The sequence below is a fragment of the Sapajus apella genome, unplaced genomic scaffold, assembly GCF_009761245.1.
Source record: "Sapajus apella isolate SASKATOON/1434 unplaced genomic scaffold, GSC_monkey_1.0 scaffold136, whole genome shotgun sequence".
In the NCBI taxonomy this organism is placed as follows: Eukaryota; Metazoa; Chordata; class Mammalia; order Primates; family Cebidae; genus Sapajus; species Sapajus apella.
The window spans coordinates 2587548-2612261 of record NW_022437076.1 but is presented as its reverse complement, the minus strand read 5'-3'; the positions used below and the strand labels follow the sequence as shown (position 1 = coordinate 2612261).

General features: G+C 47.1%; 1 protein-coding gene across 4 annotated transcripts in view; it reads left to right on the top strand.

Moving 5' to 3' along the window:
* SMG6 (SMG6 nonsense mediated mRNA decay factor) overlaps window positions 1–24714 on the top strand; it is a 240643-nt gene that overhangs the window by 118672 nt on the left and 97257 nt on the right. For all 4 annotated transcript variants that reach the window (XM_032263411.1, XM_032263413.1, XM_032263414.1 and 1 more), the window contains exons 11-13: window positions 4625–4741; window positions 7086–7254; window positions 19184–19385. In XM_032263411.1, the coding sequence (XP_032119302.1) occupies window positions 4625–4741; window positions 7086–7254; window positions 19184–19385 (488 nt within the window). The remainder of the gene's footprint in view (window positions 1–4624; window positions 4742–7085; window positions 7255–19183; window positions 19386–24714) is intronic.

The following is a 24714-nucleotide window of genomic DNA, read 5'->3' as shown; positions in this document are numbered from 1 at the left end:
TTTAAAAGGCCAGATCTCGCAAGAATTCACTAACTACCACAAAGACAGCACCAAGCCATGAGGAATCCTCTCCCACGATCCAGACACCTCCCAACTGGCCCCATCTCTAGCACTGTGGATTATATTCGACATGAGATTTGGGTGGGGACAAACATTCATGCCATGTCACTTGGCTATATCAGTTTAGGGAGATGTTATGACTTTATACTCAGTCAGCCTCTGTTTTGCCATTGTGCATGAATAATGCTTGGGTGTATTAGTGCCTGATTCTGCTGACTCATTCGTTCCACTCCTCAGGGAATGAAATGATGAAAAGGCATCTCTGCTTTTGCTCTGAGATTTTGTTCTTGTCTGGTCTTATACAGCGACTGCTTCCTCTGCCTACTCTTCGGCTAGCAACTGCCACAGGGAACTCTGTGGCTCAAGCAGCAGCAGCTGAAAGATGCTCTCACTGCCCACTTCCTGTAGACAAGGAGGTTTTGGTGGGCTGCTCAGGAATCGTGCCAGCCTTGTGTCTGACTTGTAACTGACTCATGAGAAAAGCAGCCTTCTGTCGGAAAGATAAGAGCTAACAAATCGCCTCCAGGTGGTGTTAGTTTGGAGGTGACTGACCATTCGTTTCCCTTCTTTGGGAGGAGACAGTGGGGAGGAAATTGGTGAGTAAGTGGTCTTGCCTACATTTTTCTCCAGCTATGAGTGAAGTAGCCGAGCAGATAGTTGGTTCTCTGGGCTAGAATGGCTGGTGGAGCTCAGTGCCCCCTGAATCCCTTCTGCTGCTGTCAGAGTACTAGACTTAGGTCTCATCCATCCTGTGTCTTCTCTTCATTGCTCTTTTTAGGCTCTTGCCAGGAAATGAGCCGTGTGTACAAAGGGAACTATGATAGTTCCATTGCTGCCAGATTTTTCTGTGACCAGCCAAACTCCATCCCACTGACACTGGTTTCCCTCAAATCTCTCCCTGACAAAAACATGGTACCCTGTCCTGGTGTTGATTAGAAGCAGTGGTTCTGAACCACCATCCCTTGGCTCAGCTTAGAGGGCCCCGGCAGGTGGGCCTGCCTCCCATCCCCTGCTCTTCCCTCTCCACCCCTCCTGCCTCACTCCCATTTCCTGCAGGAGGATGCTTTGCCATCCTGGAGCTGTCAGGCACAGCTTTGCTTTGGCAGCACCATTGCACACATACTGGTGGGAGAGGGGACGTGTTTATCACTTTTCCTGGAGATTATCTGTTTAAGCACTTCTCTGACAGTTACAATAACAAGGGCAGTGTGTTGTGTTTCCCAGCAGAAGGACACTTGCTGTTGAAAGATGTATAGCACTAATTAGAAATACATAACATCCGGCCACATGGCAGCCTTCTCCCGGCCGCTCCATTTCCTGATTTCATGCAACTTTGACGACAGTTGGTTTATGTTTTCCATGAATATGTTCTCAGAAAAATGAGAAAGTCTCCCTGTTATATAGGAGGAAGAAGAATATTTCTGTCCGAGCAGGTATTTGGCCATAGAAATAATAGGAACTGTGGTCACCTGCCCACATGTGGGAAGGGGCAGAACCAAGTTCAGACCTCAGGTGACTTTCTTAGTAAGAAATATTTCTGTCTGACTTCCTTAGCCAAAACCATTACCCTAAGCCCTTGAGCAAGGCTGCTTTTGGAAAGAAGGGGAAAGGCTGTTTCACAATGTTAATGAGTTCCTCAGCTCATGTCATGCTCCTGCTACCTGACACAAAGCCAGAGGAACCCAGGCAAATACCAAGGCAAACAATGCCTTTTCCTCCCCCACCCACATCACTTGTTGGCTTGGCCCAGCCCAACCCTAGGGATATATATGGGCATTCGTCAGACTAGGGCCAGTTTCCTAGATCTAGCCCCAAAGTGGGTGGACTCTGGGAACCTGGATGCCGTTTTCCCACCCACTTGTGTAATGGCGAATGCTTTCAAGGAGTCGTGTCTGATGGTTTCCACACCGCGGAAGCCTATCCCATGGAGATACTATGCACTTAGTGCGTTCTGCCCTTGGGGCACTGGGCCCAAGTTGCCATGGTTACTTGGATAAATAACAATTTTCTTTACCCTATTAAAAGGTCCTAAGTTTGCAGAGACCATGTTTTATTTGTAGCTCTATGCTCCGTGATACCTTGTACAGAGTCTAGCACATTCTACATGCTCAGTATGTGCTTGAGGTACCACTGAGCCATGGAGAGGGACAGGCCTTCCAGGAGGTACTCCAGATAACATGGCCAGTCAGAGATCTGACCAGCACTCAGACATGCTGACCCCTCAATTGTTTGTAAAATCTCCACCTGCTTGATTACGGCAGAGCAGCTTACTGGTTAATACCCCGCATCAGATGGACCAGACACATAAGCAGGCAGTATTATCAAACCTTTCTTCAGGAGGGGGCTGGGGGGTGGGGGAGTCGAGGTGACATAACTGTCACCAAGGACAGAGCAGTCATGAAGCTGCCTTCTAGCTGCTGCCCTGGGAGGTGGCTGAGTGCTTTCAGATCTGTACCAAAGAGACTCCATTTGTTGCTACCTTGCCTGGTCTCCAGACCTTACTGCAGGAGCCTTTAAAAAAGGACCCCACCTGAAGTCTACAAGGACCACAGATCCCATTGTTCTTAAGCAATTCATTCTCCCCTTTGAGCCCTAGTTCCCCATCTTGAGCTCTGAGACACAGTCTAGCCTGAGATTGCCATTTGTCATAAAAATAGAAATAGGCTTGGTGAAAGAAATCTCCCTTGTCTTCTCCTAGTCCAGGCTAATGAGAGTGTCTTATTGTAGCCTTGTGCTTCATGAAATCCCAGTCTCTTGGAGCCAGGACATCCCCCTCCATCCCTGCTAGCCTTCTGAGTACAGGTAACTTCTGCGCAGTTGATGAGGGGCACTAATGTTTTACTCAGAGTGTCAGCTGCCAGGCTGTGGGCTCCACTGTCGTCTTCCAGCTCCCTCTGTTCTGGACTCACTCCTTCCCAGCTCTGTTGCTAGTTAGAGGCGGGATGTCGTCTGGGCGTGGCAGTGGCCTGGACTGAGCCGGGCAGCACTGACAGTGCTGGTGCCTGTGGGAAGGGTGAAGGGGAGAAGTTGGTAACTTTTCTCGACAACTTACATGTCCTCCCCTTTCCTGCTTGCCATCTTCCCTCTTCTTGGCTCTTGGATCTTGTTTTCTTTGTAACATAGGTTTAGGGCCTTAACAGGACAGGAATAAGAGTGGTGACCTATTCTAATCACATGGATTGTTACCACTTCCTTAACTGCCTGCCACAGTTGAGTTGGCAAGTTAGAGGGTGACATTCGGGACCAGTCGGCATCTGGAAGGATGGTGGGAAAGCTGCAATAAAACAGTTGCTACACTGATGCTATTCGTATGTTGGGCCATTCTGAGCAGCAGCCTGCTCCTTCTTACGCCAGTACTTTCAAAAGTGGTTTGGGGCTGGCTTTGTGTACCCCAATCATGCTTGCTCCTGGGTAAAGATGGTAAGGAATCATACGGGTTGGGTTACATCTCCTGGAGTAACAACTTCAGTTGGGCCCCATTTACAAGACTAGTGAACTGGTGAGAGGGCTCCCCTTGGCTATTGAGTTTAAAATACAGGCAGGGACAGAGATCAGACATGTAGCTAATTATCCTTTTAACGCTTGGAGATTCTGAGAGTTCTCCTGTATTAGAGAGGGAATTAACAGATTAGCTGCTGCCAGAGCTAGTGAGCCTGGCCCCTGATTCTGTCTCCTGTGGGTATGTGGTGTCTCCTCCTCGGAGGCTGCGTGTTGGACTGCTGCCTTCTGTGTGTCACCAGCTCCTCTCAAGCTCAGATGACGTGGCTTTCGAGGAAGGCCACCGATGAAGAGTAGGGACAGGTAGGTTTTTGGGAGTATGTCACATAGCTCCCACCAAAGAGTAATTCTGCCTACCAAAAAGTTGGCTCCTTTCGGTGACCTGCAGCCAGAAGGAAGTTAGTTAACAGGCTGAAAAAGTAACGGAAAGAGGGTACTGGTATTGAGAGCCAGATTTATTTTTTAGCAGTAAGGGGATGGAATTTGTGAAAACAAAAACTAACACTGATTAAGTGCTTATTATGTGCCAAGACTATTCTGCATAAAATTAACTCATTCCATGAGAATAGGTTATTTGTATCTTGTGTTTTCTTAGGAGGTGGGACATAAAGGAAGTAAGGATGAAACAAAGGTTGGTGATTTAAGAGGATCGTTTTTAAATGTGTATTTTTCCAATCTTAATTGAAGACTGTGCTCTTGTTATACGGTCAACAGACTGAAAGTTAATTAAATCTGAGTTCTTGTTACCATAGCTTTACATTATCAGTAAGCAGCTAAAGTCAGAGACCGTGCAGCTCCAGCTGAAACTGCCCCTCCTGAGGCAAGTGTTCCTATAGAAGGGATGTGGAATTGACACTGGTGACCCTTATAATCTTATCAAACACATACCCTATGCCAGACCTCATGGTCAATGCTTCACGTGTGACCACTCCGAGAGGGGGAACAGCCCCAGTCTTCAGTAAGGAAAAGGAACTCGGTAACTTGGCCAGTGATGTGTGTCTTGTAAGGAAGGGAAAAGTAGCCCTTGTCCCCCGGGGTGCTGAGAGTTTCATTTGCCTCTCCTCAGACTGCTTCTCGGAGGAGTGCCGCTCTGTGATCCAGGAACAAGCTGCAGCTCTAGGCTTGGCCATGTTTTCTCTACTGGTCCGGCGCTGTACCCACTTACTTAAGGAGTCTGCCAAAGGTAAGCAGGAGGAGCTCCCTGCCTGCTGGGTTTTCCAGCCGCCTGGCCTTGTCCAGACAGACTTCACCAGGCCCTACTGCTTTCTCGGTGTGTTCTCCCTATAGCCCATTCTTCCTCTTACAACATGCCCTCTCCCTTTTGCCTGCCTAGCCAGTCCCACTGCCTTGTACAGCCTGATTGTCTCTAAGGCCCTCTCCTCCTTTTTGGAGAACTCTTTTCTCCTTTTAGTAGTTAGGATTTTTTTTTTCCCCCATTTATTTATTTTATTGCATTTTAGGTTTTGGGGTACATGTGACAAACATGCAAAATTGTTGCATAGGTACACACGTGGCAGTGTGATTTGCTGCCTTCCTCCCCATCACCTACATCTGGCATCACTCCCCTTGCTATCTCTCCCCAGCTCCCCACCCCCCACCGTCCCTCACACTACTGGACTTCAAACTATACTACAAGGCTACAGTAATCAAAACAGCATGGTACTGGTACCAATACAGAGATATAGACCAATGGAACAGAACAGAGATCTCGGAGGCAACACAACATATCTACAACCATCTGATCTTTGACAAACCAGACAAAAACAAGCAATGGGGAAAGGATTCCCTGTTCAATAAATGGTGTTGGGAAAGCTGGCTAACCATGTGCAGAAAGCAGAAACTGGACCCCTTCCTGACACCTTACACTAAAATTAACTCCAGATGGATTAAAGACTTAAACATAAGACCTAACACCATAAAAACCCTAGAAGAAAATCTAGGCAAAACCATTCAGGACATAGGTGTAGGCAAGGACTTCATGACCAACACACCAAAAGCATTGACAGCAAAAGCCAAAATAGACAAATGGGACCTAATCAAATTCCACAGCTTCTGCACAGCAAAAGAAACAGTCATTAGAGTGAATCGGCAACCAACAGAATGGGAAAAAAATTTTGCAGTTTACCCATCTGACAAAGGGCTGATATCCAGAATTTACAAAGAACTAAAACAGATTTACAAGAAAAAAACTAACAAGCCCATTCAAAAGTGGGCAAAGGATACGAGTAGTTGGGATTTTCACTGTACCTATGAGCTGCTGCCTGTTTCCGCATCTTTAGGAAACCAGAAAATTTAGTTTCCATAACTGATGTTGCATTTTTCCCGTTTATCTCTGTGTTTCTTTTTGTGTGGCACTTGGTGAGTTCTGTCACTACTGTGGACCAGAAAGAGCAGGTGCTGTTTATAGCCCTTAGGTTGAGACAGTATCCCATATCCTTTAAGGCTGCCCTTAGACATCTAAGCCTGATTGCTGTGGTAGTATAAGGAAGGGCTGAAGGTTAACAACTGCCTTTTTAGCTCCTAGATCAATATTAGTGACTTAATGAGATGCCACTATCACCCCATGCCACACCAGCTCTGTGAATGTCCCCAGCTTCGGAGGCTGCCCTTTTTTTTAAGGACAGAAGGACAACTTTTTTATTTTGAAATCACTTCAGATTTACAGAACAGTAGCAAGAATAGTGCAAAGAATCTTATATACCCTTCACTCGGATTCCCCAGTTTCCATTTTACCATGTGGCCTTAGTTCTTCTTTCCATGCACACATACTTAAAGTTATTATTCTTTTTCTTCTGAACCATTTGATTTTAAGTTACAGAGTTGGTGACCCTTTACCCCCAAATACTTTGACTTCACATTCCTAATAATAAAGATATTCTCTTAATAACCATTCTCAAAATTGGAAGTCAGCATTGATATAGGACTATCATTGAATCTACAGACCTTATTTAGTTTGTGCCAATTGCCCTAATTCCTTTATAGCAAGGGGGGAAAAGTTTTTTTCTGCTCTAGGATCCAGTGCAGGAGTGCACGTTGCATTTAGGTGTCACCGTGTCTTTTTAGTGTCCTTTAATTTGGGATGGTTTTTCAATCTTTCTTTGTCCTACATGGCCTTGCCATTTTTGAAGAATATAAATCATTTGCACAGTGTCCCACAGTTCTGGGTTTCTCTGATGTTTCCTTATGTTTACATTCAGTTTATGCAGTTTTGGCGAGAACTCTGGTGACATCTTGGTACTGTGCTGAAGGAAAGCTGGAAGGGTGGGTTAGAGGCCAGAGTAGAGGCTTCAGCCAAGCCACAGGTGAAGTCAAAGCAGTTGTGTCCAGGGGCAGACCCAGTACACTGGTTCTCTCTTTGTCCTGCTTTTCAGAATCCTCTTAGGTGCTGGAGCTGGTCCTCGCTTCTGGGCCCAGGTTTCCTGTGGACTTGGTCTCCCTTCCCTAAGAGCTTGCTGCCATCCCAGCGCCCCAGGCCTCACTCGGGGGCTACAGCACATAGGCCCAGTTCTCACCCTTTGCTTCTGCAGCTCAGCTGTCCTCTTCTGAGGACCAGGATGACCAAGACGACATCAAGGTGTCTTCCTTCGTCCCGGACCTGAAGGAGCTGCTCCCCAGTGTGAAAGTCTGGTCAGACTGGATGCTCGGCTACCCGGACACCTGGAATCCCCCTCCCACATCCCTGGACCTGCCCTCACAGTGAGTTGACCTGCCCATTGCTTTGGCACCACTGGCCTGGACCCGCCCGTGTTCCTGCAGCTCTCCTCTTCACCCTGTTCTCTGTTTCTGCCCACAGCCTGCTTGCTTCTCTGTTCCTTCTTTATTTGAACTTTTTTTGAATACTTTCCCTGTCCTCTGATGTTTTAGGTGATTTTTTCCTGTTCTGTAGGCTTCCCCCTCCCCTCACACTCTCTTTTTCCTCTCACTCTCCATGTAGTTATTTGTTCCTGCTCTGGCTCCCTCATTCTCACTCACCATCTCTGCAGCTGCCTCTGGAAGCTGGACTTGTGTGTGGGGGTGTGTGTGTATGAGACTTTGTGTCTGTTTCTTTCTCTATTAGTTTTTCTATGCATCTTTTTTATTTTTTTTGAGACAAAGTCACACTCTCTCACCCAGCTTGGAGTGCAGTGGCATGACCTTGGCTCACTGCAACCTCCGCCTCTGGAGTTCAAGCAATCCTCCCACCTCAGCCTCCCACCTCAGCTGGGATTGTAGGCATGCACCACCATGTCTGGCTCATTTTTATGTTTTTAGTAGAGATGGGGTTTCACCATGTTGGTCAGGCTGGTCTCAAACTCCTGACCTCCAGTGATCCGCCCTCCTCTGCCTCTAAAAGTGCTGGGATTATGTGTGACCACCATGTGCGACCAATATATCAGTCTGTGTCTGTGCTGATTCTGGATCCGTGTCAGTCTGTGTCTGCTTTGGTCCCATCCATGTCTGTGTCTGTGATTATATGTTCCTGGATGTCTGTGTTTGTGTCCATATTTGCGTATAACTATGTCTCTGTATGCCAGTCTGGGTCTCTCTGTTGGGGGGGATTTCTGTGTATGTGGGTCTGCCTGTATGTGCCTGCCTTGCTTTTTACCTACCTACCTGCCTGTCTGTCCTGGCCTGTTTCTGCCTGCCTGCCTCTGCCTTTCTTTTTGCCCCTGCTGTCGTCTGTCTCTGGGGTGGGTGGGTAGGTGTGTGTGTGTGCGTGCGCGCGTGCGCCTACATCGGGTCAGCATACCATGCCCCACAAGCTAATAATGGTTTACATTTTTAAATGGTTTAAAAAAATCAAACAAGTACTATTTCATGACTCATTAAAATTGTGTAAAAGTTAGATTTTAGTGTCCATAAAGTTGACTGGAATATAACCATGCTTATTTGTTTACACTGTGTCTGTGGCTGATTTCACACTACAGAGCAGAGTGGAATAGTTGCCACAGGCTGTATGGTTCACACTGCCTAGAATATTTGCAGTCCAGCTCATTACAGAAAAAGCTTCCTGATTCCGATCTCTGTCCATTCTCCATGTGTCACATTCTTCTTTGTGTTAGCGTCACTGTGTGTGTTCATGTTTGTACAATAGTATCTTCATGTATGTACGTGTAGGCTCCATCTGTTCAGCCCTGTTGACTGTTCATCTCTCCCTCCTGTTCCCTTTAATTTCCCCTCCCTCCTTTCCCTTCCTTCCCTCCCTCCCTTCCCTGGTCCTTCCCTCCCTCCCTCCTTCTTTCCCTCTCTCCCTCCCTCCCTCCCTTCCTTCCTTCCCTTTTTTTCCCCTCTTTCTTTTTCCTTTCTCCCTCCCTTCCTGCCTTCCTTTCACAAGGTCTCACTCTGTCACCCATGTTGGAGTGCAGTGGCGCAATCACAGCTCACTGTAGCCTCAACTTTCTGCGCTCAGGTGATTCTCCCACCTCAGTCTCCCACATAACTGGGACTACAGGCATGCACCACCACGCCTGGCTAATTTTTTTGTATTTTTTTTTTTAATAGAGACAGGGCTTTGCTATGTTGCCCAGATTGGTCTTCATCTCCTGGGCCTAAGCAGTCTGGCTTTCTCGGACTCCCACAGTGCTGGGCCTCTCTTTCTTCTTATCTCTACTCTTTCTTAGTGTCTCTGTCTTTCTCTATTTCACCCCTGCCCCCCCATTTCTCTTTCCCTCTTCCTTTTCTTTCCCTGCCCCACATCCTCTGAGTTGTGGTCTTCAGCTGCTGCTATGTACCCAAAGCCCCTTCATGCTCTGTGTTAAGCATTTATGTGTGTGTTAGAACAAGAATCCTTACCCAGTACCTCATGATTTATCTCCAGTCTTCTTTTCTGGAGAGAAATAATACTGGAGGATTGATTGTGGAGACCCTGGCTACTGCGGAGGGCACTTTTGGGGAGTAGAGAAGGGAGCTTGTCTTGGCTTGGGGACCAGCCATGTCAGTCTCCCGGACTCATGGGTGACCTACAGAGGGAAGGCTAAAGCATATATTTCTGGGCAGCTGTTTCTGTGTGGACTGTGTAGTCTGACTCCTCCACCTTTCTTCTAAATGTTTGTGCTGTCCTCACCTTAAGATGCACCCCTGGACTGTTATTAACCTCAGTCTCCTCATGCCCTCCCCACCTCTAGCTCTGTAACTGTGTGAATGGCGCTCACAGCATTGGACTGTTGTCTGCCTCCTATCTGTGGGCCTCTTAGGTTTCCAAAATGCACTCCAGGCTGAGGCCTTGGAGCCCCAAGCTGTGCAGCTGGGGCCACACAATGGAACTCTGGATCTGCCGGCTAGGGGATAGCTGTTTCTCAGCCGTGATCTGCAAAGAGGTAACATGTACAGCCTCAGACTTTTCGGGCTACTCATCTGTAGTGAGGACTAGGCAATTTGCAGTTTTGAAAAGAAAATACCAAGAAAGGACTCAGTTCTCCAAGTATCTAAGCTACTGCTTCTGAACATGCGCAGGGGTCACTGAGTGTCCCTTCCTTCCTCTCAGGTCGGGAGGCAGGCCATCTGTCCCTGGAGCCTGGGCCTTCCCTGGGTCACCTCCTTACAAGCACAGGTCCCTCAGACAGGATTCACAAAGCCCCTGTTTACCCATATCCTGGGCTCTCTCACGCAGCATGTCTCACTTCATCCCTCCTCCCTCTCTCACTCCCTTTTGGCTTTTGTTTGGCTGAGGAAATGGAAAGCTCACACAGGAAGTGCTGGGCCTCATTTGCTTGAGATGCTGAGTCTGTTTTCTCTTTGGATGCTGCAACAAATGGCCCGTTGCCGGCGCTGTGAGCTGCTGCCCATCTTTGGGCAAGGGCTCAATCTACAGCCAGGCACGTGGTCCAAGCTACAGCCATCCCCGGCTGGGCTTCGCATTCTGGGCTACAGAAAGGCAGAGGGGGTTGGGACACTTGAGTCATACTTGCTTAGTCTTTTCAGACTTCTTCACAAGGAGAGCAAATCTGACCAAATAATGTATTGAATTTAATTGCCCAGTAAATACGTTACTATAGCTGTGGTTACCACTTACTTTCTCGTGAAGCCAGTCTGGGCTAGAGAAATCAGTGTAATAGAGAAAAAAGTCTCCTTCTGTGCTCTCTCTCTCTCCCTCTCTCTGCAGTTAGGATCAGCAACTGGTTATCTCTGGAATGCAAGTTTAAGCTTGAAAGAGAGGCTTTGCTATCCTGGTGCCTGACCCCTAAGCATGGCTGTTTAAGGACTGTTTGCCCTTCAACAGAGCAAACCTGGCCTGACTGCCACTGAGGGTAGTCCTACCACATACCCTTCAGATCAGAGGACTGGAAAAGTGGAATAAGACTTCACCTCCCTTCTTTTGTTTGCCATATTCTCGTATAGCTTCCTAATACTCACTGATACTCTGGTTGAGAGATTGGCAAGGTATGGTGGCTCTGTGGGTTTCAAACTTTATCTTAGGCCCGCCAATCTTACATTTTGAAGAGGCTATTCTTTTAAGGTCATAGAAAATAACACACCCCAATGGTTCTGTAGATGTCAAAACTATAATCCCCTGACACTTGTAAAGTCCTTGTTGCTGCTCTTCATTTGAAGGGTTTAGAAATGCTCCCAAGGGAGTAGGAAGGAAATGGTGGCTGTTCAGTGCCCCTTCTTGGCATGCTTTCATTGCTATTTGCCTGCGTTTGCTCTTTACAAAGATAAATTTCTCTGATCCTAAGATAAGGTGACCACAGAGCCTATATTTCCGACAAAGAGGAAGTCCCCTTTGCTTTTCCTCCAGAAACCCGATTTCCAAATGGTCCCTCTGACGTGTTGGACCCTTGTTTCACCTCTCTTCCTTCATTCCCTCCCTGTCTTTCCTTATGCAGTTAGAGAATCATTGCACAGCGTCTTCCCCTCTCCTAGGGGAATTCCAGAGTTCATCATTGGTTTCCTTGGTTCTCTCCTCTTCGCCCGTGTTCCTCCTCTTTCCAGTCAAATCCACAATAGCATGTGGAACAGCTAGGATGAGGATGACAGAATTATCATTGGCACTGCAGAGTGAAAAGGGCAGGATTGCTGGGCATTTGTGCCTTCTTTCACTGTGGCACCAATTAGATCTGTGTGCTAGAGTCAGCATCCATGGAAGTGATTTCCCATTTGTACCTGTTAGGGATTGTAACAAAATGGCTTCATAATCCCAGGAGATGGTTGGTATCGAGGATTACAGCAGGGCATGGACAGTGGCCCCGGGCCACTGTGAAAGACAGTGTAGAGTGCTTTGGTCTATTTAGAACAGACTGCTGTGTTGGGAGGGGCCATCTCGTTGCCCTATCTGCTAGCATAGTTTGTGTTTCCTTCCATACCAAGCCTCTGGTGAGAAGGGAGAGGCAGCTGCACCTCACTTCAGCAAGTTGAGCACAAGGAAAGTTGTGCTGGAGAGGAGCAGAGCAACAGGCCTCATGAACCTGAGCAGAGTGACCCCTTGCATCCCAGGACCTTTGGCAAGGCTAGGGCAGTGGGACAGCCTACCTCATTTCAGCCTCTGCTGAGGCCAAATCTTCACTTATCCTGATCTCTAGTTCTCAGTAAGTGAAAGAGTCAGGGGACTTTGAGAACATCCAAACCTAGCCCAGCTGTGGCAGTTGGTTTATTGCTTTCAGCTGGTACTTGAACCCAGGTCCTGGTCTTGGAGGCTTTCCCAGGTCTAATCCCCAGAGCTTTCTCTGCAGCTGTATGACACTGCGCTGACCCCGAATGAGGATAGGAAAATAGAACCAGTGCCAAGCCAGAGTCTCTTTTTCATTTGGAGTCTGGCTGTCTGCCCATGACCAGGGTTACATAATGGGAAACATAGCTGGGGCTCTGGAGAGCCCGCGTTTCACCAGGCTGCCCAGACCTTCGCATTCTGATGCTATATATCTTCCTAATTGTAGCTCGGATGCATTTATCACACTGTTGGATTGGAGTACTGTTTAAAAAAAAAAACTCTAGAAATTCTTGTACTTACTGCTTTTCCATGGTTTGTCTTACATAGTCTATAGAGCACCCTGGAAAGCTCGTAGGGAGCCCTCTGAGGTATTGTCACACAGGGAGAAATAGGGATACATAGGGCGTATGCAGTAAGCTAATTTCCTCAGGGAGCTTACATGTGTTGACTCTGTAGATGAGATAGAAATTCTCGAGTTAAAAAACAAATAGTTCACTCACCTTCACAGGGCAGCTCTGAAATAAGAACTAATCCCAAGTCTCATCGGCACCCCTTCAAGGACACTTAATACGTCTTCGCAAAAGGGCATTTTAGGAGGTCACTGAGTAATAGTCCATCAGCACTTCCCTGAAGGAAGTGGTGGTGACTGTGGGAAGCCCCTTTGCTACCCTGGCTCCCCACCCAGTCTCCCTGGCTCCGGCTTGGGGCGTTAGCACTACAGCCTGGCACCAGGGGGTTCCTCTTCCTCCAAGTGCTGAGTGTGGGGCACACGTGATCTCTCCCACGGCAGGAGCCCCTGTACCCTCCCCATGCCTCCCATAGGACTCCTTGTGAGAGGAAGGGGTGTTGGCCTAAGGCTCCAGTCTGACCCCAGCAGGGTACAGCAGCTGATCCCAGGGAGAGTACTTTCCAGCTCTGAGCTGAGGTTATTTGGGTCCAGTGTGTGCTAAACTAAGAAGACGTGTTGGAGTGGTTACAGCTAAAAGTTTGGAGAGGCAGGAACCGTGAGAATCCGTACCAGGGAGGCCGCCGAGGGCTCCACTCATGCCGTGGAGATGTCAAAATCCCCTAGGGGCTGCGCTTTCCCAAACATGCAGTGCTGATGGGTTTAACACACCATAGTGATATGACAGAGTCTATACATATATGAGTGTAGCTTTGGAGAACCAAAATCAAATAAGGCACTGACCCCGCAGAGGTTGGGACAGTGTATGGTAGAGGTGCTCTGAGACTTGAGAAATCCTGGAACGAGGTTGCTAAGACCTATTGCTGGCCATAGGGTTCCAGCTGCACTGCTTAGAACATGGAGAGGTTTCTGTTCTTGCAGGAGGGCAGGATGACTAAGCTTCAGAATTTGATTTGCCCTTTTGGGCAGAATTGATTTAGGGTGAGTACTCTCCCAGAGGCCCAAGTTGACTTGTTTGTATAAACTAGAAAGATAGAAGGGACTATCCTCACACCTAAGTCTTACACACTTTAGTGGTCACCTGATAAACCTCATTCTTAGAGGATGGCACCTTCCTGCTCATGTCTTAACTCCTGGAATGTGATGTTTGATACCTTTGTGTCTTCTTTGTATCATGTGGCATCTAGATGACGCATTGCTGCTAGAAATCTCAGGGAGCTGCCTAGAATTCTCCCCTCTCTATCCCAACTCAGGGCCTGCCGAGCTCGTCAGCTCTGGGGTACCACAATCCAGTCCTTAGCTCACTGCAAACAGTTGGCACGACATCTTGGCTTTCCAAGATTGCTGAGCCATTTCAAGCCCAGGTATTATTCTTTTAACTCTACCATACTTGTTGAATTCAAGTCCATTCCTGCTATTAGTTGCTCACTTCCTGCAGTTTTCTCCAGTGGAGTGAGAAGTTCTTCAGGGTAGCAGTGGTCTTATGTTAGCTTCTGACCCTTATGTGGAGAGTTGTAGGCTAGGCTGTAATGGCCCACAGGGAAACAGTTTGAAAAAGCGGATACTGCATGTCTTCAGCGTGGTTCTCTTGTTACAGCCGTTTGTCTGTCTTTGTGTCTGTACCACATGGTCATCCTCTTTTTCAGCTTCCTTGTGCCTAGCTTCTGTGCCATCGTGGCTGTGTTTCCAGATCCTCTCATTCCAGGAACCAGAAGACCCAACTTGTTTCCCATCTGTGCTGCTTCTCTGATCTTCCATAGCTCGGAAACACAATGCACGGCTTCTTCTCACTCAGCTCTTTCCGGGTTTGTTCTGCAGCTGTGGAGTTTGAATGTTAGTGTTTAAACAAGCTGGTATTACACAGGAAATGGCCACCTCCACAGGCCCCAGCAGGCTTGTAACATGGGGTCATTGTACTTGATATTAATCACCAGTCAGCTTGTTCCCCCACTAAAATATGAAGGAGTGTGTGAGTGTTTAGTCCTCCTTAGACTTGCCAGAAAGATGGACTGAGTCTTGATCAGGCGTTAGTGCTCCACTGTTTTCAGACTCTCTCCTCCTCTCAGTCCTACCCCAGTGGAACTTTCAGAAAAAGTCCTACCTGACCCCTTCCCCATGAAGCTGGCAGACTGCCTTTCTGGGTTCTGGGCAAGAAGGTAGATTATTGCGGTATAGCATGTCTCACCTGTCATACCTTAATCTGCCAGAGGATGCTGTAGTTGGGTAACATCTCCTGCAAGAAAAGCAACATTTTAGGAACACAGAAACCCATGGCCCCTCTGAGAGCAGGGCTTCTGAGTTCCCTGGGCTTCAGCTGCCTTTCCACAGCTATTTGCAGAACTAACCCCAGCCTGAAGGGTTAATCTGACTCCGCAGTCAATATCCCCAAAACAACCAGCCAGGAGTGTGTGTTGGTTTGTTTCTGTGAAATGTGTTTCCCCAGTCACCTGGGCTGGCCTGGGCTGCATTGTATCGGCCAGCAGCTGCACTGCACTCAAACTGACAGATACATTAAACTTTGGAATTCTGAGGCAATAAAAAGTAAATTAACTCTTATTTTTTTCCTTTCCTAGTGGAGTAAGTGAATGCATGTCTGTAGGGAAGCAAGTGAGCCTTGGTTCTGAGTGCATACTTCTAACTAGTCACTGTTGGTTTGTCCCAAACTAGGATCTGGCTTTCCAACTCCAGCCAGGGGTCTGCTTTCCTGGTGTGTGGTGTGTTCTGTGGGGTTGGGCCAGTGGGTCACCTTGCAACTGCTGATCCCTGCTCACTAATCACACCACAGCTGCTGAGAGACTCCCTTGCCATCATTCTGGGAGCCATAAACAGGCTCATTGGACGCAGTTCCGTAGTCTGTGGCTGCTTTGTGTCTGCTTGAAGAGTCCACTCTAACTTTAGTGGGATATCGTGGGCTCTGGGAGTTTCCCTAAAATCTACATTGAACCAGAACAAACCGGAAGGACCTGCCTGAGCCCAGAGCTCTCTAAAGGGTCCATTTCGAATCAGAAGTCATTTCAGATTATTTGGAAAACCTTTGGGGAAGTTATTTCCCAAGCATTTCCGAAAGATTGGCACCTGTTTATAGATCCTCCTCGCCACCCAAATTTGACCTTTGGCTCCTTGGCCCAGGCCAACCTTGAATCCATAGGGTCTAAGGGCTGCTGTTGGGTGAAGGTTAAAAGGTGCTCCTAGATGAGATGAGGAACTAAAGCAGGAAGAAGCTAAGCTTTTCCCCTTCTACAGACAGGAAATCCTATGTTCACCCACAGAACTGACCTCCAGCCCAGAGGCCTGACTGGGTAGGCTGAGGTGATGTTGCCCAGGTTTCAGGAATTACCTCATCCTTTTGCAAATGTCTTAACTTTTGAGTTTAGACATCTCACCTAGTTTTTCAAAGCAGCTTTTCCTTTTAGTTTCCTGACACTTCCTCACTCCTGTAGAGAGTCACTGTGTAGCCCGCGGGTCTCTGAGTAGTTGTGTTCCTGTCCATGGTGTTCAGTGAAAGGAGATAACTGAGGATGGAAAATGTGAACTGAGTTTGGGTAGTCCCACTGAGATACCAGAAGAAGGCAGCTACTCAGCATCAGAGTACAAGACCAGTCTGAATTCAGCAGAGCAGAAATGACCTCTCATTGAAGCATATTGTATGTTTCCTTGGTTCTGCACAGCCTAGCTTGGCTCTTGGACCACTTTTATTTATATTTCTGAGTTGGGAACTCAGGGCACTCCCTATGTCTTTTGGCATCAGCTGCTGTCTTACAAATCAGCGTTGAGGTAGGGATTCTCATCCACCTTATTTTTGCAGTGAGTCTTAAGGTTTTGGTACAAGGTGGGTGGTAATGGGCAAAAAGGCATATGTGGGCAGGGGTCCCTAGTGGTGGCCAGCAGTCTCTGGGAGGAGTCAGTTTTGGTTTATCTGAGCCTTAAGGGACAGGAGAGCATGGTAATGAGAACCACATGGTACCACATATTTCTTCATCTTGGATCCAAGATGGTAGGGGTGGGAGGATGAGAGAGGGATGTGGGGCCTCCCACTGTGGCAGCCGTGGGTAATTTTCGGCCGCCTCTCTCTGGCTGGGGATGCTGCTGCCCACACCACCCCCCAGCCCCCAACTATGTCCTACAGCAGCCTTGACCTGCACAGCACCAGCCAGGGCCCCCAAGCCAAGAATTCAGCTGGGAGACTTTTCACCTTCTTCCTTCTCACTGTCGTCTTTCCTGTTTATTTTCCAAATTGCTGCTCTGCAGCCGAGCACTGCCTGTTGGCCAAAGCTCACCAGTGCTGTGGGATCAGACACAGGCAGTGGGCTCAAGTGGCCAGCAGGGCACTGGGGGAGGAAGCGGGGAACTGGAAGAGCCTCCCTGTGCGTCTCCCATGGGCAGTACTAACCTCGGAGGCGGCCCTGAGCAGCCCTATCACATCCGGTGCTTGTCTCTGCAGCCGGACCGGAGGATAAACTATCAGGGCTGTGGGGCAGTGCATCATTCCTCTTATTATTTTCTCCTCTGCAGATGGGGTCGTGGAAAGTTCAGTTCCTTTTAACCCTCGAAGTTCTGTTTATTCTACAGCTGGTAGCCTGAATGCTGCGTTTCCCATTACATCACAAAGGAGCTCAGGCAGATCTCTGCACAGAAACGTGTTGCAACTGTTTATTTTTTTCCATATTTAAACATTTCTGACAGCCAAACCCGGCTGAGCCAAAAGATGGAGCTTTGTGAATGAGTCTGGTTGTCGGTGTCTGCGCTGACAGAGGCTTTAGAAAACTCGTCCCTCCGGCGATTCTTCCCAAACATGTTCTTTTTCCTGGGTAAAGCCTGTGAAGCGAGTTACTTCTGCAGTACACGTGTGTTGATTATGTGCTGTTGTGTGATTAATGGGGCTGTGTTCCGCCTGGTTCCCAGGACACTCTTGAAAACAAGATGTTTCATTTCATTGCCTTTTCCTAGTGCAGTGATTACAGTAAATAAACCAGCGCAGCCTCCTTCCACCTGGAGCCAGTCAGGGAGTTCCCATACCTCTGTTCCACTTTCTCCCGCACTGTCACCTTCAGTGGCATATCCCTTGAATGCTTTCTTTTCTGCCATCTCCCAAAGATTCTTAGTCTCCAGGAGAAACAAATTGCTTAGACCTGAGGCCCCTCCCTAGTAGGACTCATAGGCAGTAACTCCACTGGGGAGATTCCAGATGATTCTTGTTTGTTGTTTTTATCGAGAGGGTCTCATTGTGTTGCCCAGGCTGGTCCTGAACTCCTGGCCTCAAGTGATCCTCTCTTCTCATGTTCCCAAAGTACTGGGATTGTAGGCGTAAGCCACCACACCCAGCCCAGGATGATTCTTATAGCTCTCTTTATGTACTGCCTCTTGCCACTCCACCTCTCGAATCTAATTGTGAAGCTTTTCTTTGTCATTCTCCTGTACATCTCTTCTTTCAGAGTAAAACTTAGCATCCATAGGATACTATCTGTTCCAGACTCCCTGGTTAAGTGCCTCTCTGGAGAAGAAAGCCAAGTCTGTAGACTTGGCAGGTCCTATATCTTAACCGCAATTTGTAGTATCTCTGGGCAGGCAAGAAAAAAAGAAAAGAAAAGAAAAAAGCTTATGGATCCTCAGCACCCACCAAAGTAGGAATCTGACCCACAGTCGATTTTTGACAAGTGATGGTGACAGAGAAATGAACTTTTTTTTTTTTTTTTTTTTTTCTTTTTTAAAATAATTCTACCCTGAAATTTCAGTTAGGGAGAGCCAAACTTTGCAGTTTCAAGGTTTCTTCTCAGGTTGGATCAGGACCTGGTGATAGCAATTAGGACAGCCAGCCATACCAGTTTGCCCAGGACTGGGGGAGGTTTCTGGGGATGAGGTTTCTGGGGACTTTCACTGCTAAAACTAGGACAGTCCCACACAAACCAGAATGGTTGGTCACCCTGTGTCCCTGTATCTAACCTTCCACAAATGAGAGAAAGGAGAGGCATGGAATGGCTAAGACAGTGCTGATGAAATGTGTAAGAGGCTTTACCTTCCTGTGAGGATGTTGATGGCCCAGAAATGAGGTTGACTGATTGATTGATTGCCTGTTTATGTATAGGGAAGAGAGTTCTAAAGCATTGTAGGAGGAAAATCTGCGTGACTCTTCCTGTATTATGATGAGACCCTCCATGGCTGTGGCTGGAGGAGGAGAGGCTGATGCTCACTTGCTGTCTGTATGGCATATACTGGACTGGACAGCAGTGGGGGATTCTGGGAGCAGCCTCGGGCACTGGGTGTCTAGAATGTTTGAGTAAGCGTCTCAGGCACACTGTCTGGAAAGATGACAGGACCCTGTATTAGTCAGCTGATTGTCTAAATTCTTTTTCCTCTCTGGTGAGGATTAAAAACTCCCCCAAACCAATTTCAACTTTGCGTCGCTCCACATACGCATACCTCAGATTGGTGCCTTGGGCACAGTTTTGTTTCCTAGCATTTGGGCTCTGATTTCCTGGCAGATGCTAGCCTAGACAACATTTGCTGCAAGTACCTCCCTGCTCACAAGTACTGAGAATACTTTTTTTGACTGGTCCCTCTTTAGAGCTGCTCTTTTCTTACCTTATTTCTCACAGTGTTGCTGTGGATGTGTGGTCGACGCTGGCTGATTTCTGTAACATACTGACTGCAGTGAATCAGTCTGAGGTGCCACTGTACAAGGACCCGGATGATGACCTCACCCTTCTTATCCTGGAAGAGGATCGGCTTCTCTCGGGCTTTGTCCCCTTGCTGGCTGCCCCTCAGGACCCCTGCTACGTGGAGAAAACCTCGGACAAGGTCAGCGCCAGGCCAAACATCCCTCCCCATTCGCCCCTCCTCTTAATTCTCCAGACTTTTTTATTCTTGGGAAGTTTTCTGTGCAAATGGAACATGATTAAGTCATTGAGAAGGGTGTTAAGGGAAAATATCGACCTTTTAGCCGCTGACATCCAGCTCTGTGTCCTGAAAAAAAAAAAAAACCCTCTCGACTTCCTTTGGTGTGTGTGTGTGTGCTCGCTGGCATGTTGTATATACGATCATTTCCTCACTTGTTTAAATAGTGCAGCTTGTGTTGGCAGTGCTCTCACTCAGCTCCAAATGGTTTGCATCATGCTTAAAGCACCCTCCTTTCTCCCCCCTTCCTTCCCCCCCCCCCCCCCCCACAAAACTCTGCACTAGGAAAACAGCCAGGGCTTTTTCCCTTCTCTAAGGAGGAGAGTGATAAATAGGTGACTAGAGAGAAGCAGACACCATGTGTTAAGTTAGAAAAAAAAAACTTTGAGGAATATGAAGCATTCCCCGCTGCCTGGTTTCTATTTTCCTTCCTCTGAGGACTGTGTTTTAACCTGAACGTTTTTCTTGCCTGTTTATAGAAAACAAAGCCCATTCCCTGTTGCGCTGATGGGGACTGTGTAGCTCTTAGTCTGTGCTTAACAGTTGGGTTTTCAGCCAGGTAAAGAGTAGAGTAGTCCCGTCAGCTTCACATTTCCCACATACAATAGCAGTTACTAGGCTGGGGAAGTAGCACCCACAGATCTTGGGAGCAAAGTGCTGTGTGGAGGAGGCAGGGAATACCCTGTGACTAACTTCTGCAGAGGAGTTAGCATCCCATCCCCTGCGAAGAGGCCTTTGGGGAGGGTTCCACAAATGTCTTCTCAGGAGGAGGTCTTTTGACCTAGGCGAAGTCCAAACTAGGGACACAGGTAGATGTTTAAAAAAAAGTAAAAATTCTGAACGTGAACCACAGCTATGAGAGACTTTATACAGAATATAAAATTTTAAAAACTTGTTCTTGGCCTGTTGCAGTGGCTCACACCTTTAATCCCAGCACTTTGGGAGGCCAAGGCGGGCGGATCGCTTAAGCCCAGGAGTTCGAGACCATCCTGGGCAACATGAGAAACCTGTCTCTTTAAAAAAAAAAAAAAAAAAAGAAAAAAAAAAACCCACCTTGTTTTTAGTATAAAAGAGTATTTCTTCACTGTAGAAAATTTGGAAAACACAGACAAATAAAAAGAAGAAAAATTACCCATCATCCTTCTTTCTACCCAGAAGTAAAAGCACTATTATTTTGCAAATCATATTTAATTTGTAGTACACACACACACTTTCAGTAAAACTGGAGGTCATATTATATGTTTATATGTACTATTTATTTATTTATTTGGAGATAGGTCTCACTCTGTTGCCCAGGCTGGAGTATGATGGCGCAATCTCAGCTCACTGCAACCTCTGCCTCCCGGGCTCAAGTGATCCTCCTGCCCCAGCCTCCCGCGTAGTTAGGACTGTAGGCACCCACTTCAATGCCTAGATAATTTTTGTATTTATTCTAGAAATGGGGTTTCAACATGTTGCCAGGCTGGTGTCAAACTCCTGAGCTCAAGTGATGTACCTGCCTCAGCCTCCCAAAGTGCGGGGATTATAGGTGTGAGCCACCATGCCCAGGTGTATATACTATTTGTAATCTGCTTTTTTCCTAATATTTTAAATATATATATATATATATATATTTTTTTTTTTTTTTTTTTGAGACAGAGTTTCGCTCTTGTTACCCAGGCTGGAGTGCAATGGCGCGATCTCGGCTCACCGCAACCTCCGCCTCCTGGGTTCAGGCAATTCTCCTGCCTCAGCCTCCTGAGAAGCTGGGATTACAGGCACGCGCCACCATGCCCAGCTAATTTTTTGTAGTTTTAGTAGAGACGGGGTTTCACCATGTTGACCAGGATGGTCTCGATCTCTTGACCTCGTGATCCACCTGCCTTGGCCTCCCAAAGTGCTGGGATTACAGGCGTGAGCCACCGCGCCCGGCAATATGGAGTCATTTTTATAGTTACTTAGAGTTCTTTTATATTCCAAGATTTCTTTAACCAGTCTTTGCTTTATTGAACCAAGAGAATGTTCCCAACTTTTTTACAGTTATAAACAGTGAATCAATTTTTTGTAGCAGAATTTGAGCATATATTCCCTTTGGTTAAATTGCTTAAGTAGATTAAGGTTCTAGACATTGATATGTCAAAAACTCATACTCTTTGGATGCATTTAATGGCTACTGGAGCTTGGGAATCAGAGAACCTCTCTTTCCCAAGAGGAATACTTATTTTATGCCTTTCCAACAAAAAACTTAGAGTGAAATTCTGCTCTTCTAGTCTCAGAATGGGAAAATCATGGGGATTTGTAGTCTGTGAGGCCGAGTACAGCTAGCAGGTTGTTTTATGCTTGTGGAAGATGTTGAGTTAGAAGAGAAACTGGATGGCCTGGCTTGGGCCAGAAGTATCTTCATTCTCTTCTTTGTTGATCATGGGGTGGTCTTGATTCCAGAGGATGCTTTTGAGAGTTCGCTGTGGAAGCTGTCTTTAGTGTGGGACAGGTGCTGACTAGAAGGGTTCTGATTAGCTTCAGACTTCCCATGCCCCGTCTTCCAGCTTTGGTGTCGGGTACCATGCATGCGTGCTGGCTCAAGGAGAACACAGAGCCAGGAGTCTAACCAGCTTCAGAATTTCCACGCCCCGTCTTACAGCTTTAGTGTCAGGTACTACGCATGCGTTCTGGCTCGAGGAGAACACAGAGCCAGGAGACTAACCAGCTTCAGACTTACCACACCCCATCTTCATCTGCTCTCCAGCTTTAGTGTCGGATACCACGCATGCGTGCTGGCTCCAGGAGCACACAGAGCCAGCAGAGCAGCCCTCAGCCTATGTAGTGATCCACAGGCTACCTAGGGGGCAGTTGCAGCTCAGTGAGGCTCAGGTAGGTCTCCACGTCAAGTACTGTGAAATAGGTATGTCACACCTAACATGTCCAAATCCAAACTCCTGAATCCGGCCCCACCCCTACCTGCCAACCTAGTCTTCCTCTACCCTTCCCCATCTTGGTAAATGGCAGCTTTGATTTTTGGGTTGCTTGTGTCAGAATAACCCTGATCAGGGTTATTCTTGGCATTTCTTTCTCACACCTCCATATCAAATCCATCAGCAGTTAATGTCTTCTTTACCTTCTCACCACTGCACCCCACTTCAGTTGGTTGTAGTGCCTTTTAACTGCTTGCTCTAGTTCTTTCCCCCTTCTACTCTTCAGTCTTTTTTTTTTTTTTTTTTTGAGACAGAGTCTCGCTCTGTTTCCAGGCTCCAGGCTGGAGTACAGTGGCGCAATCTCGGCTCACTGCAACTTCCGCCTCCTGGGTTCAAGCAATTCTCCTGCCTCAGCTTCCCGAGTAGCTGAGACTACAGGCGTGCGCCCCCATGCCCAGCTAATTTTTGTATTTTTTAGTAGAGACGGGGTTTCACCATGTTGGCCAGGATGGTCTTAATCTCTTGACCTCGTGATCTGCCTGCCTCGGCCTCTCAAAGTGCTGGGATTACAGGTGTGAACCACCATGCCCAGCCTCTTCAGTATATTTAAAAAATATCAGTAAGATATTGTCAGTTCTTGGTTCAAAACCTTCTGATGGTTGCTCTTCTCACTTAGAGGCCAAAGTTTTAACAATAACCTATAATTCCCTCCGTTATCTGACCCCACCTTCATACCACTCCCAAGCTCTCTAACCTCAGGTCCTGCTGCTGTCATTGAACCCAGTATGTCACATTGATGCCCTTGCTGTTCCTCAAACAAACGAAGTGCTCATGCCTAAAAGTCTTAGCAGTTGCTCTTCTCTTCACCAAGAGCACTCTGTACTCAGCTGTGTGCCTCTCTCACTCCCTTCTAACCGTCACCTTGGTAGGGAGAGCTTCCCTGGCCATGTCGTATAATCACAAAAAGTGTTACTCTGCTTTATTCTCCATCCATGGCAGGGGAAAATAACATCTACTGAGTATTGTGTCAGTCCCTAGGCTAGGTACTTCTTCTGTACAGTATTGCGTTAAGTTCTCTAAATAAGCCTGCCATGTAATGGTTATTACCCTCCTTTTTTAAGAGATGGGTCTCACTTTATCATCCAGGCTGGAGTTAGTGGCATTATCATAACTCACTACCACCTCAAATTCCTGGGCACGAGGAATCCTCTTGCCTCAGTGGGACCTCCGTCTCCTGGGTCCCAGTGATTCTCTTGCCTTAGACTCCCAAGTAGCTGGGATTACAGGTGCGCCACCACACGCACCTAATTTTTTTGTATGTTTGACTAGCTGGGACTATAGGCATGTGGCACCATGCCTAATTAAAAAAAAATTTTTTTTTTTGTAGAGACGAGATCTCACCATCTTGCCCAGGCTGATCTCAAACTCCTAGGCTCAAGTAATCCTCCTGCTTTGGCCTGCTAAAGTGCTGGGATTATAGGCATGAGCCACCCCCTTCAAATTTTGTAAAAAAGGATACTGAGCCTTAAGAGAAAAGAATGATGTTAAACTCATATGGGTCATTTCCATGGCCAACCTAGGAGATTAGTATGGATGTGTCAGGGAATCTTTAGGAACTCTCGACCTTTTAGAAATCTGCAAAAGGGGGCCAAGCGCGGTGGTTCACGCCTGTAACCCCAGCATTTGGGAGTCTGAGGCAGCTGGATCACTTGAGGCCCGGATCTCTAAACCAGCCTAGGCAACATAGTGAGACCTTGTCTCTACAAAAAAAGTTTAAAAATTAGCCAGGTGTGGTAGCAAGCGCCTGTAGTCACAGCTACTCAGGAGCCTGAAACAGGAGAATTTTTTAAGTGCAGCGATTTGAGGCTCATTATGATTGTGCCACTGCACTCCAGCCTGGGTCTCAGAGCAAGACCCTATTCGAAGAAAAAATTAAAAAGAAAGAAAGAAATTTGAAACATATAAACATTTCCTCCAGCTTCTAGTGTTCATTACTAAGAAACATAAAACATATCTCAAGTGCTCGTCAGTGGCAGGAGTATGAGCAGTTTTATTACTGGTTGAGATTAGTCTCATGTTTGGTCCAGACTTGATGCTTATTTTGCAGATATTTACTAAGCACATGTTGCCAACACAACCTGGAAGATCCAGACACATAAGGCAAGTGTTTTCCTAGTTTGGATAAAGATGTGAGTGGCAACAGAAATTAATTGGAGTCTAAAGGCAATGAGGAGTTCCTGAAGTTTTGTTGAGCTGGTGGTATCCCAGTGAAGAAATTGCTTCAAGAGCACTGATTTGGCCTCAGTGTTATCATTGTATCTTGGAACACAAAAGTCTTCAAC